This window comes from Coffea eugenioides, chromosome 3, assembly GCF_003713205.1.
Source record: "Coffea eugenioides isolate CCC68of chromosome 3, Ceug_1.0, whole genome shotgun sequence".
Classification (NCBI taxonomy): Eukaryota; Viridiplantae; Streptophyta; class Magnoliopsida; order Gentianales; family Rubiaceae; genus Coffea; species Coffea eugenioides.
The window spans coordinates 927,055-939,352 of NC_040037.1; the positions used below are offsets into that span (position 1 = coordinate 927,055).

At 36.5% G+C, this 12,298-nt stretch overlaps 1 protein-coding gene across 1 annotated transcript; it reads right to left on the reverse strand.

Moving 5' to 3' along the window:
- Positions 1-1,778: 1,778 nt before the first annotated feature.
- LOC113765088 (calmodulin-binding transcription activator 5) lies at positions 1,779-10,877 on the reverse strand. Its single transcript, XM_027309143.1, has 13 exons — positions 10,583-10,877; positions 9,810-9,935; positions 9,564-9,679; positions 9,125-9,213; positions 8,917-8,962; positions 7,738-7,870; positions 7,196-7,315; positions 7,058-7,113; positions 5,671-6,018; positions 3,830-4,524; positions 2,966-3,512; positions 2,334-2,642; positions 1,779-2,242 (listed from the first exon to the last, which is right to left on the reverse strand). The coding sequence occupies exons 1-13, from the start codon at positions 10,629-10,631 to the stop codon at positions 2,195-2,197; spliced, it is 2,682 nt and encodes an 893-aa protein (XP_027164944.1). The 5' UTR covers positions 10,632-10,877; the 3' UTR covers positions 1,779-2,194.
- Positions 10,878-12,298: the final 1,421 nt, after the last annotated feature.

Consider the following 12,298-nt stretch of genomic DNA (forward strand, 5'->3'; position numbering starts at 1 on the left):
AAAATGGCCTTTTACAGTTTGGGCCTTCAGGGAAATCCATGGCCTATACTCCCGAAGGAATTAACACAACATTTCGACTTGGGCCCCTTTATTATAGATCAGTCCGATTGTCCTCGCCAAGTCTGAACCCAATTATCGATTTCTTTTCATTTTTTTTAAATCAAACCTATAAAATTACCCATCTGTTATTAAAACTTTTCAGAACTTGCTTCAACTTAGTCATGAGACCAACCAAAAAGAAAAAAAAAGGCATCATCCACGGGACGGGACTCTAGTACTCTCCTCACAATGCAAAATAGAATATGTTAAAAAAAAAAATTAAAAACTTATTGTTTAGAGAATGAACTTTTTTTGAGAAAGCAAATTTTCATGTTAGGGCAACTACTATGTATAGTCAATAGTGTTAGTTTGTTTGATATATTGTTCATTATATGAGTTAAATTGAGTATTGTTTTCTTAAACCCAATATCATACGAATGATCTATATATATTTTTTCGAAACAATAACTTGATTGTATTGATGCAAAAAACTATATATCATTGCACGTTAAAACTCGATCAAACTATATAATTAATGAACTTAGATCTTGAGGAATTAGATCTTGAAGAATCAGTATTTTCTCATCTTGTATTATGCTTAGATAGAACGTAAGGGTTAATTTTGTTACTTACATGATTCTTATTTCTATCTATTAAACAAAAGTTGAAACAAAAAACTTGAGTGATGTATGTCTTCCACCAATGTTGATAGCCTTATGATCTATATAAGCTGATGAATATCGTAAGACATCATGGTTCCTAAAACGCAATTTAGTTAAGCTTGTCCGTTCATATTAGCATCGCCACTAATTGTGGCGAAACTGCTCTACTTTCCGGGTTGACATACATGGTCAGGTTCGGAAATGTGCATGCTTGTGCACGCCTAAGACTGAGACGTGTGTCAAATGTTGTTGTTCTCCAGACAAAAACCCTTTTTGGGTTGCCATGACAATTGAACAAGGGTCAGAAGAATAGACGTTTCAACAGCATTACTGCTGTTGTTCATAGTGAAAAAAACCGAACACGTCCATAAAATATCCGGTTTGAAGTGAAAAATAGCTACAGTCTGAGCTTAACATGCAGCGTGTCAATGTCTGGGACGCGGCCAGATCAAAGTTTTGCCGTTGAAAAAAAAAAAAATTTTTTGGGGGAAAGTAAGAGGTTTCTTGCCAGCAATGGTCTCTTAGTTCTTGGTTCTATTTATTATTATTATTTTTTAATATCAAGTATTGTGGGGAGGTATAAAAGTAGCAAGAGATAAATATCTGCCCTGTATAACAAGTGAATTTTTTGAATATTTATCTAAAACTTTACTATAATTTACTGTATAAAATTTTTTTTAAAATTATTTTGAAGTGTATGGTTTAAAAACTTTGAAAATTTTTTTGAAATTATTGTAACTATTAAAGATTTTAAAAAATTTGTAACAGACAAACTTAGCAAAAAACTCGTCTGTCAAACAAGGCCATCATTTCGTAGCCTTGTGACGTCATGATTGCGTACTCCGAAAGATGAAGCATAAAATGGCCGGATTCCCATAGGTGCCTCTCCATAAAAACTCTGGCAGGCCCAACCAACAACGGAGGGAGCTGGGAGTGGCTATGGCTCCTATAATATCTGTTCCAAGTGATATCTTTCTATCAAAGGAACGGAAGAAAGACTGCAGAGTTGATACCAGAAATAGTACTAGTCTCTTTTGCGGTTTGATCTACCTTTTGCACACCATACGCAGCTGCACATTCACCAATATCATCAGCACCCATGGTCTCCATAACTAACACCAAATAGGAGCAGCAGCACCCATAGACACTTCAATCAGTTCAATGTAAGAGGGCATTAGAGTTTTCTCTGGATACTACATCCTCTGGAATCTAGTTTCCAGGTAAGACCAAAACATCAGGATGGAAAGAGCTAATAACAGCAATCTTCCAAGCAGCCTCAACGGCTTCCAATACTTGAAAAAGCAAATGGACAGTATGACCCTCATTTCCATAAAACGTGAAAAAAAAAGGTCACAATCCAGCATCGTCTTAAAACTACAATATTTACAAGATGTACATATATTGGTGCTACTTCAACCCAAGCTCCACTTGCAATACTGAAGCCATCATATCTTCTTGTGCTAATGATATAAACCAAAGAAAAGGCTTGCCACTCAGTCTTGTCTCATCCCATCAGGATTTTCGAACTCCTCATATTCCCGCTGCACAATTTTTTTAGGAAATACAGACAAACTTTAATAAATCCAAACATAAAAATAAGAAAGAAAACAGGAGAGAGTACTGGTTCTGTACCGCTGCGTTGTTGTGAGCAAGCTTCATCCGCCTGTACTCTTCTTGGGCAAGCTTAGAGCGGAACATTGCTTGTACTCGGACAACAGATCTCTCAACACGCTCCTCAGCTTGTTTCCTGCTTGCCCGGAAGAAGTCCTCCTCCACATCATTTTCTTCCTTCTGATTATTGACAACTTCATCAGGATTAACATGAAGCCCACGAAAGCCTTTCCTCTTCAAGCGCCAGCGCAAAATTGCTTTCTCAAGCACTCCAACTGACCATATAATTTTTCGGTATTGCTTCCGGACTTGAAATCCCCGGAATACAGCCTGTAAAATCAAGCGAATCAATAAATAAGCAAGTTTTCCAATAAACGCCACGAGTTGGGTATTTCTTACAGCAGTCAAAAGCTCGTAGTTAACATAAAGAGCAGCAGAAGACATCATTAGACTCGATAAGTTGCCCAAGTTTTCATGTAAGCTAAACTTCAAGCTACCCATCTATCTCAAATCATTTGATTGTGAAGTCTGTTAGTAACCAGACAAACAAGCACACATGAACAGCTTAGTAATACTAGCCAGCTAAGTAGTCAAAACCTTGGAACTCTTCCAGTGACATGACTTCAAGCAAACAGAAGATCAACAAGCCTTACTTGAATTCTAATGGCTTGCCGACGCATGTTAAGAAAATCTCTTCGCATCTTCCAAGTACGAAACCTGTGTTGAATCCTAGCAGCAGCAGCCATCTTTTTCCTTGTCTCGAAGTTACGGAAAGCATGCTGAATCTTCATAGCTGCAACTATATTACGTGCTTCAATCTCTGGATTAGAAGACTCAACTGCTAGAGTTTGAACCTTGAGGGAGTGCTCCCTGAATGCAGCCTGTATGCGTGCAGCAGCATCAGCAGCAGTGCGGTAGGCTGCTAGAGTATCCTTTAGATACAACTCATCCTCACTGAAGTTTCCAGGTTCTACTGAATCACTTTTGGCAGTATGAAGTGAACCACTGACATTTCCAGCTAAGGTCATATCCTGAAAGTGTTGAACCAATGCCTTCTCTGCAAGATATGCCCCCAAACCCTCATGACCATTTTTAGATGCAAGATCAGCAGCAGTGAATCCACCAGGATTTTCTGAAGTCGGGTCTGTCACCAAATTTGCCTTTGCTCCAGCAGTTAGAAGCTTTGCAACCATTGGCTCCCTAAAAATATACTCTAAGAATGAGCAATGACCACAGTTGAAGTAGCTGATAAAACTCAATAACCTCAACCTTCATGCCATATATATCAGCAAGGTGTAAACAAGACTTGTTTCCTAGAAGCCAGCTTAATCATATTCTCACTTTCCATAATTGTATCCATATACATTTCTTGTTAAGCCACAGGAAAGTATGCAGGCACCCCTTTACATGTGATAATGGAGCATGGGAATGGAAAAGATAACATTAAAAAGAAATAGTGTTAAAATTCCTAGTGGGAAGAGTGTCAAGAAAAATTTTGAATGCAGCAAAAAGGATACCTTCCATAATATGCAGCCCAATGAAGAGCTGTCCATCCAAACTTATCTCGATAATCTATTGATAAGCCAGACCATGAAAATGGATAGACAGCCCAAGTATAACCTAGGATAGCACACAAATGTATTACACCTAGGCCTTGTTCATCACGTTCAGAGATTTGACACCCTTCCGCTACTCTTTCCAACAACCATTCCAATAACCTGTTTTGCAAAGTCAGTTCAAACAAGCAGTTCTTGGCGTCTGGGAAAGAGATTTCCTTGGCCTTTATTGATTTTGTCAAAAATTCCCAGTGATTTTTTATATGTGAGGTCTTGCGAGCAAAATTCTTGGCTTCCTTCAAGGCAGTTGGTGTTACCTTGGTTGATAAAATGTTAAAGCTCCTAGATGTAGAGAAAAGCAAATGAGCAAGTCTCATCTGAACTTCAAATTCTTCCCAACTAGACCTCTCCTCTGAGATTGCAGGATTATCGACAATGGGTCCACGGAACTCAAACATCACAACTTGGCTTATGGGTGTATGACCATCAAAGCTCAAAAAAAGGTTTACAAAAGCTGGTGCTTGAGGGGAGACCACACAACGAAATACGCCACTTTGGACAGGTTCTGCACGAGTACAAGCATTTCCACAGATGCAAAACAAATTAGACTTTGCCAGGTTAGATTGCCCTTCATGAAAATATCCGACCACCAAGATCTGCAACAGAAATGTCTGGGATATCAAATTGAACCAGGATAACAAATATTTCTTCATTTGTCGAGAAAAATATTTCACCCAAATATACATAATTTTCAAGTAAGACATTTATCTGCCATATTATGTAGCACAAGATCAATAACCAAAATAATAACACTACTTTGAATATCTAGTATCACAGATGCAACTAAATGCATCTAACAACCAAATTCTTGTTTTAAAAATAAGGGGAAAAAAATGAGGATCAAGTCTGGCCCAAAAATCTTTCTTGCAAGTATGTTTTTAAATTTCTTAATAACCAAAGCAACATGAACCCAGATACAGCAGACGCAAGTATAAATAAGGTATATAAGGTTTTGACACCTTTGGCCTACGATCCTACTCCTCTTTGCTACAGAATTTCCACTAGGCAGTGCTAGATAAGCTTTTACTTGTTTCTGGGGCTAATAATGGCAAGATAAAGTTCTTTTTTGTGGCAAATATAGTCATGACTAAATATTACCAAGTCAGGTAAAAAGGTTTTTTGGGCCTTCCTTTTCTGTTGATTTATACCAAAATTTCTTTTGAAAAGCAATGAAGAACAAAAATTACATGAAAACCAGAAGCTTCCTAAGAGCTGTAAAAACAAAAATTGGGAAACCAAGATTTAAAAGATTAAAGCACAAGTACTGATACTGCTTCTATTGAGAGTTCTACAGGGATAAAGACCAGAGTGAGATTCAGTAACACAGTAAAAACTCAAATGAACCATAAAATCTAGCTCAATTTGAAGATTTTTATCAAATGTATAATTGTTATTAGCTCATAAACCTATTAAAAGTAGGCTAATCGGAAAAGATATTGAATTGAAACAGATAATATAACAGATTGTGTGATATGACACTTTTCATTTCCTAAGGAATGAGTACGCATGCCTGAGGCCAAACCTCCAGCAATTTCTCATGACAAGTACCTTAATATCAGCCCTCACCACGCAGTTTCATTCAATTTGATATTTACCAAAAGGGAAAAAGTTTTGACCAGTTAAAGATAGCGCGCACACACATGCAAAGAGAGAGCAAGGCAGGGAGATTCCTAAATTCAGTTATCCATGCCACGAAACAAAACAACTGCAAAAACATATTGATGGTCGATTAAAAAAAAAACCTTTGTTTCTTCACTCGAAAGAGCCCAGGAAGGAGAAATTTCAGTTATGTTGAATATCTTTGTGTCATCCAACGGCAAAGGAGAATCAGCAATAACATTACTAATCCACTTCCCAAAACTGTCCTGAGTTTGCAGACCATCCTTGCTGGCATGTTCTAAGGAATCACCAGCAAACAATGTCATCTGTTCCGAATCCTTCAGTAGTAAGTTTGCAGTTGGAGCTCCCATTGTTTGAAAGCATAAATTGGCTGGAACATTAAGGTTACCAGAATTGTTCATTGAAACTTGCCCGGGGAATTTTTCCAAATAACTCTCTACAGGCAATTTGTTATCTGAGATGGAGTCACCCTGCATAGACCAGCTGTCATTAATGATTATCCTTACTTTACAAGGACCAAGTTTCAAATTTGAACATACATTAAACAAGCAAAGACTCAGCTACTCCAAACAAGATTTAGTATGTACTTGTACCATAAACTAATAGAACAAACTGCTGTGACACAATACCAAGTTGCCTCCTAGTGATTTTGGCCCTTCAAGGGCAAGATCTGTAACTACTTAATACTAATAAAACAAATAAAATGAATAGCTAAGACAACACACCAAATGTCTAAATCCTTGTAAAGTTCATTCAAAAGTAGTTCAATTCATGCATATATATCCAATACATATCCATTTCTAGCTGATTTTATTCCAGAAGCTGTGCTTCAATTTTTCCTTGAGCTTTTACTACTAATCATACAAATTAAATTACCTTTTGGGTTATCTGATGGGTAACACCTATTGTAGTGAAGGAGAAAATGAGGACACAACAAATTACAGGAACGACAAACTACTTTTCATTGGAGCCCAAGAAGCTGTGCACCGAGAACTTCATGCAGAAATGCCCATCCCCAAAAGACAATACACCTTCTGCCCCACTCCAACTCCCACGCCCCTTCCCCCCCCCCCAAAAAAAAAAAAACCAAATAAAAACAAAAAAAGGAAAACAGAAAAAAAAAGGAAAACAGAAAAACAAGACACACCTGCCCTTCCATCCAAAGAGAACCAATACGGAAGAGTAGGCAAACTCATCATCTATACTTTCACCAAGCAGAAATTTGCGAGCAGAGCACAATGATGCGCAAAAAGTTTCATCCACACTTGAGGAAATATTATTGCTAAAACAAGGAGTAGGATAGCTAAATGACAAAGTTATGTCCTGTAGATAAGTATTTGAGGCCAAAATATATCGCTAACAAACCAGAAGCCAAGATGAGGATGCAAGTCAGTCTGTTTGCAGGATACAAAGAAAAGAATATAGCAACAATGAAAATTGTGACACACAATTGACTATATATAGATCTGGAATTATTTCTGTTTCGACATGATAAACAGTTCTACTTACAGTAATTCCATAACCATTCATGTCGTACTGATAAGATAGCTCGGATGAATATTTTCCTGCCATCAACATGGGGAAGAGTCAAATCATCAATAGCTCCACTACAAGCTTCGCCTGCTAACGCAAGCAACTAGTTTTTACCTTCTTGAGGTCCAATTAGCTTGTTGGGGTCATCTTGCACAAGAAGCTCATCCCATTCCAGTGTGTTAATCTCATGAAGCCTCAATTCATGATCTTTTATGTTCACACTACAATTAGGATCTACAAAATCATCAAATGAAAAGATCTTCAAAACAGGAGAATTGAGAGCAAAAGTATTTCAAAATAAACTTCCATCTAATTATCAGGCAGAAAGCAGACAACTCAAATAAATAAAAGTGGATTTTTTGACCAAGAATGATAGTGATTATATTTGCAAAAGATGCTTGGAGGTTATTTTGTACATTGGATGCACCAAATTGATGCTTTACCAATAATTATTTATCTTCTCAAAAAGGCATTGCCTCCAACAAAAAGAAAGGTGTATAGTAAACTTATTAATGGTTCCTATCACAGATTTTGCTCTCTAATGAAAAATGAGAATGGTTATGCAGTGACTTTCTATAATAACATCTGTAAACTATTTAAACGTGAGATTTGGACAAGTAGCTCATCAGTCTAATTGAAAGTCGCATTAACATCACCTAAATCTGCTCTCTCTCTAGAGTAATATGCCCGGTCTGCTGCTGAATCAGATTCTTCTGATATGACCAAAGATTGAGATGGATCAGAAAGAGCGGAACTAGAATTTGAATTCAATGGCGTTGATGGAGAACCCTGCAACGGTTTTAGGAGTCAAATAAAGTCGTTAATCATGTCAGCATAAATTGTTAGTCAGTGGGTGAACTGAGATGTCGATTATTAGCTGCATAGCTAGGCCATCAAAGTCCAATCTCTTAAAATCATTGAACCAACTGAAGATTTTCTTTGAAGAAAAACAATTACTTAATAGCATGCTAATTTTAAATTGTAGCCGAAAATGCAATAGAATCCTCTCAGAAGCATCAAGCTAATTTGAAGGTAATCAAAGAAAGAAGGGAAATAATAAGTAAAAGGTCCACTTATAACCCCAATTGCACCACTGGCTGTGCAACAAGCCCAAAAAGATAATATAAACAGCAATATACAGGTATTTGCAGTTTTCCTTCCAATAACATTCCCCCAGACAAATTATGCACCTTTGCTTCGAAGAAAAGTTTTGCCTAAGTTCATTGCGCTTGAATGATTACAAAGTTGTAAAATTATCTACAAAATCAAATATGAAAGACCAAATTAAAACTGAGTATGATTAAGCAATGATGACTTAGAATGCATTAAGCATAGCTGGAAACCAGCCAACTCATCATCTGGATTTAAAATCACTTTTCTCAGAAAAGTGGAAGACAAACAAAGATCTGTCTCTTTTACATTTTAGAAAACTAGACCATGAAAGTCGACCACCTTCCAAGAATTGACTAAGAGTATAATATGAATTTCTGTTCAGTCACATATAAGAAAAATTAGTCCATCATTCAGACTTCTTTCTGAGAGTCTAATTCTTCTGACAACATATTAATAACTAGAGAAAGATTGAAGCTAAATCGACTTTTCATGTGAATAAATATAACATCTCAATTCTTCAATAGCCATATACACCAAGATATGCATATCCATAAACAGTTGAGAATCTAGCTAAGATGTCTTATGTTCAGTTCAGATAGATTAGCAAACTTCTGTCAAAGTACTTTTAGTACCTTTGAATCCAGTATTTGTTATAACTATCTACAACCAAGATGAGACTATACTACATATCATGTGGTGGCTTTCTGGATTAAGAGACAAACCTCCTGAGTTTCACGATAATGAACGAGGACTACGTGTTCCAGTGACCTGATACATAGATAAATACTGATTAACAAGACCCACATTAAGATTTGGGCACTTGGCCATTTGACAAAGCCATGTACTGGAAAGACATTATTCTAAGATCAGAAGCATGCTAACGAAAAGTTGACTAGGTTGATGCTCTTACGAACTAAAATCATTTCATACTTGTCAAGTAGCCAATAGCATCTTCGAACAAATGTTGGGTTATCTTCTCCATGTGCATAGTATACATGAATCCTCTCCTCGTTACCAACCTATCACAAAATAAACCAAATTCAAGACCAATCTCATGACTTCAGGTTCAATTGGGAGATATGAAATGCTGTCCTCAAATTGTAAACATTTGCTAATCCATTTAGTGAGACGAATAGCACTAGATGTCTCAATTTGCTAATGTTACTACAAACAACGTATGACAAATAAAATGAATGACCCAAAACATGAACCTCATACATCCACGGCATATCCCCCAACACCAAACACCTAAAAAAACAAAAACTTACTGTTCAACACAGTAACACATGCACCCTACCAACAAACAATTGGTAAGTCTGTTTAACAGTTGATTTCTAACAAAATCTAAACCTAAAAGAGGCAAACTTACTTTCAAGTGTTCATGTGCTTCTTTGACAGTTTTCCCATCCTTTTTTTTCTTCCAACTATGACCATCCTTCCGAAAATTCCTAAGCATCTTCCGATCAAATAACACAATTGTGCCACCTATCATATCACAACAAATTCACATTTGGAGCGCATCAGTGTCAGAGTATCTTTTCCTAGGGCATTGAATCCATCAACAGAAGAATCACATTATTTTTGGTTATATTATCATATTCCTGCTCAAACGTACTTGGAGGCAAGTTGACTGGCTTGACTTGTACATTAAAGTGCTTGTAGTTGCAGAGTATAGCATGAATCTCATTTGGCCGAAGCCATCTTCCCTTGGCCTCCTCCAGTATGTTGCCAATATCTAAGTCTGTCGATAAATTAAATAGGACGAATGATTCTCATTAAAGGACTGGCTTTTACCATGACAAAATAGGGGTGAGGAACCCAAAAGATGAGAGATACACGAAAGTCATTATCAAATGCTGAATAGATATGGGAAAACCTTAAACAAAAGCTGGTATTAGCTTTTCGCAACAGGTATTTGAGAATAATATGTGAAAAAAAAAATGTCCTTTTTTTGAGTCAAGAAAAGTTTCAAATCCTATAAAATGTTGAATATACCAGATAGAATCCATTGCTCAAGCCAGAGGTTACAGTGTCACAAAGATGTCCTCACAAACAAGAAGTAAGAACATCACTTGTTCCTCCCATGAAGGGATAGATCCTATTATTACAGCAAAGTTTCATTTCAAATATCTATGTCGACATATCCAGCTCTAAGACCTTTAATTAAACCTCAATTTCCAGCTGGGGAAACCCTGGAAACCAATTTACTCCTCAGTCAACTAAAATTCACCACAAAAATCACTTTAAAAAAAAAAAGCATCACAATCCCATTTCCTTATCTTGACAAAAATTTTACTACCTTTTAAGGCAGCTAAAATTCCGTGGATGATATATAAATCAACCTGAAATACGCATGACAAACCAGAAAACTGCACTATTGCTGAGTACCTTTCATGGTTCGGAAGCCATGTATCTCCGGGCCAGCTATAGCCGCCATTTCTGCAAAACTCGTCAGCTATATTTATATATTCCTCGTTAAATGCTCCAATTAAACCAACCCACCTTTTTTGAAATGATCAATTCAGCAACTCAAGTCGAATTAGATATTCCGGATGACAAAAGGGGAAGAATTTTGACCGGAATTGAAGGAAAAACCACGAACCAGTAAGCGAGAGAGATTGTTGGTGTTCTTCTCGTTATGTTTAGTTTATTTATTACACTAGTACTAATGCTTATTGGGATGGGAAAGGCAAGAAGTCGAGTCAAAAGTGATGTCCTAACCCATGAATAAAAAATGAGAAACCAAAATAAAAGATCGATGGCGTATTAGAACAAATGGGGTAAAAAAAAGGTCGTGTCGCAATCACTCGTACGTGAAAAGTGGGGACTGAGATGGGAAAATTAACCCCTGAAATCATCTGATCCGGATTTCATCTCCGTCTCGTCTCTTCCGTCCTTATTTAACTCTAACGTGTATTGATTAATGAATTTTAAAATTTTATTATACATAAATTAAATAATAAATAACTCTTAAATTCTATTGGTAAAAAATTTAACAGTACAATACACGTAATATTTAAATAAAGACAAAAAAGATGGGATGGAAAACATGACGCTAAACAAAAATGAGAAAGACAGGACAGAAACAAAAGATAACACAGGTGATGATATGAAGATCCTTGGTTTGTCCTCCTATCTTCTTTCTATGATTTAATAGTTGCAAATCTGTGTAAAAAACAAAAAGTCACACAAATTAAGAAAATTGGATTCGCTGATCGATTCCGTGATTCAATTGAAATTTTTTTTTTAAAAAAAAAGGATCTGTCAAATTCATGTTATTTTTGGAGTTTAGATGATGCAGGACCAAAGAGATTAACAAATAGTCTAACAAGCTCAATGATAACGCGGAAGAGGGCGGAAAATGTTTTGCCTTTTGCTTGAAAATTGGGAGTGGAAATTGGAAAGTAAAAGAGTTTCTCCATTCTAAGATAATTAGTTGCGAAAATAACATCGCATCCCAGTTACGCACTCGTCGGGCACCGACATGCCCCTTGCTCCTTAGCCAGAAGTGGTTTTCTTTGGTGATTATTAACCTCATCTCCAAATGAGAGCTTTTCTTGAGCTAGAATTCATTTTTGCTACATAAAATATTTGAATGGTTAACCATTCGAGCCTACCAAAATTATTCCCCTTTTTCTCTTTGTGAGAAAATTTGGCCCTCCGAAATATAATAAATCATGTATTAAGACTCAAGTTACGCCGTATGAATATGATAAGCCAATCCAAATTTGAAGCTAGTGATATTGTCAGAACTAAAATTTTAACACCACAACAAATTTATTTGTAAAATATTTATACACTTTTTGTTCTTGTGACTTCTCTACCTTCGCAATTTCTTTCATCTTCTTACTGATCATGTTCAGTTCATTAGTTCCAAAGAAAATAATAGAACAATGAAAAGAAAAAGTAATGGCTTGGTTGGTGTCTAATTTGTAAATGGTAATCTATGGTGTGGTTTGAGAGCCAAACATGTCCTGACCCGTCGTCGTGATAATTAGAATTGAAATATCTAAACTTTTATCTTTAAAAATAATCAACAAATGTTGCTTCTGACCTCCTTTGTCCCTTGGCTGCTTTCTGCGGTGTCAAGGAGTTTGAGACGGC

Coding starts and splice junctions, on each gene's coding strand:
- LOC113765088 (XM_027309143.1), bottom strand. CDS start 10,631: ATGGCGGCTATAGCTGGCCCGGAGATACATGGCTTCCGAACCATGAAA. Junction 8,963..9,124: donor TGCTATTGGCTACTTGACAA/GTATGAAATGAT, acceptor TCTATGTATCAG/GTCACTGGAACACGTAGTCC. Junction 3,513..3,829: donor TGGGCTGCATATTATGGAAG/GTATCCTTTTTG, acceptor GTATATTTTTAG/GGAGCCAATGGTTGCAAAGC.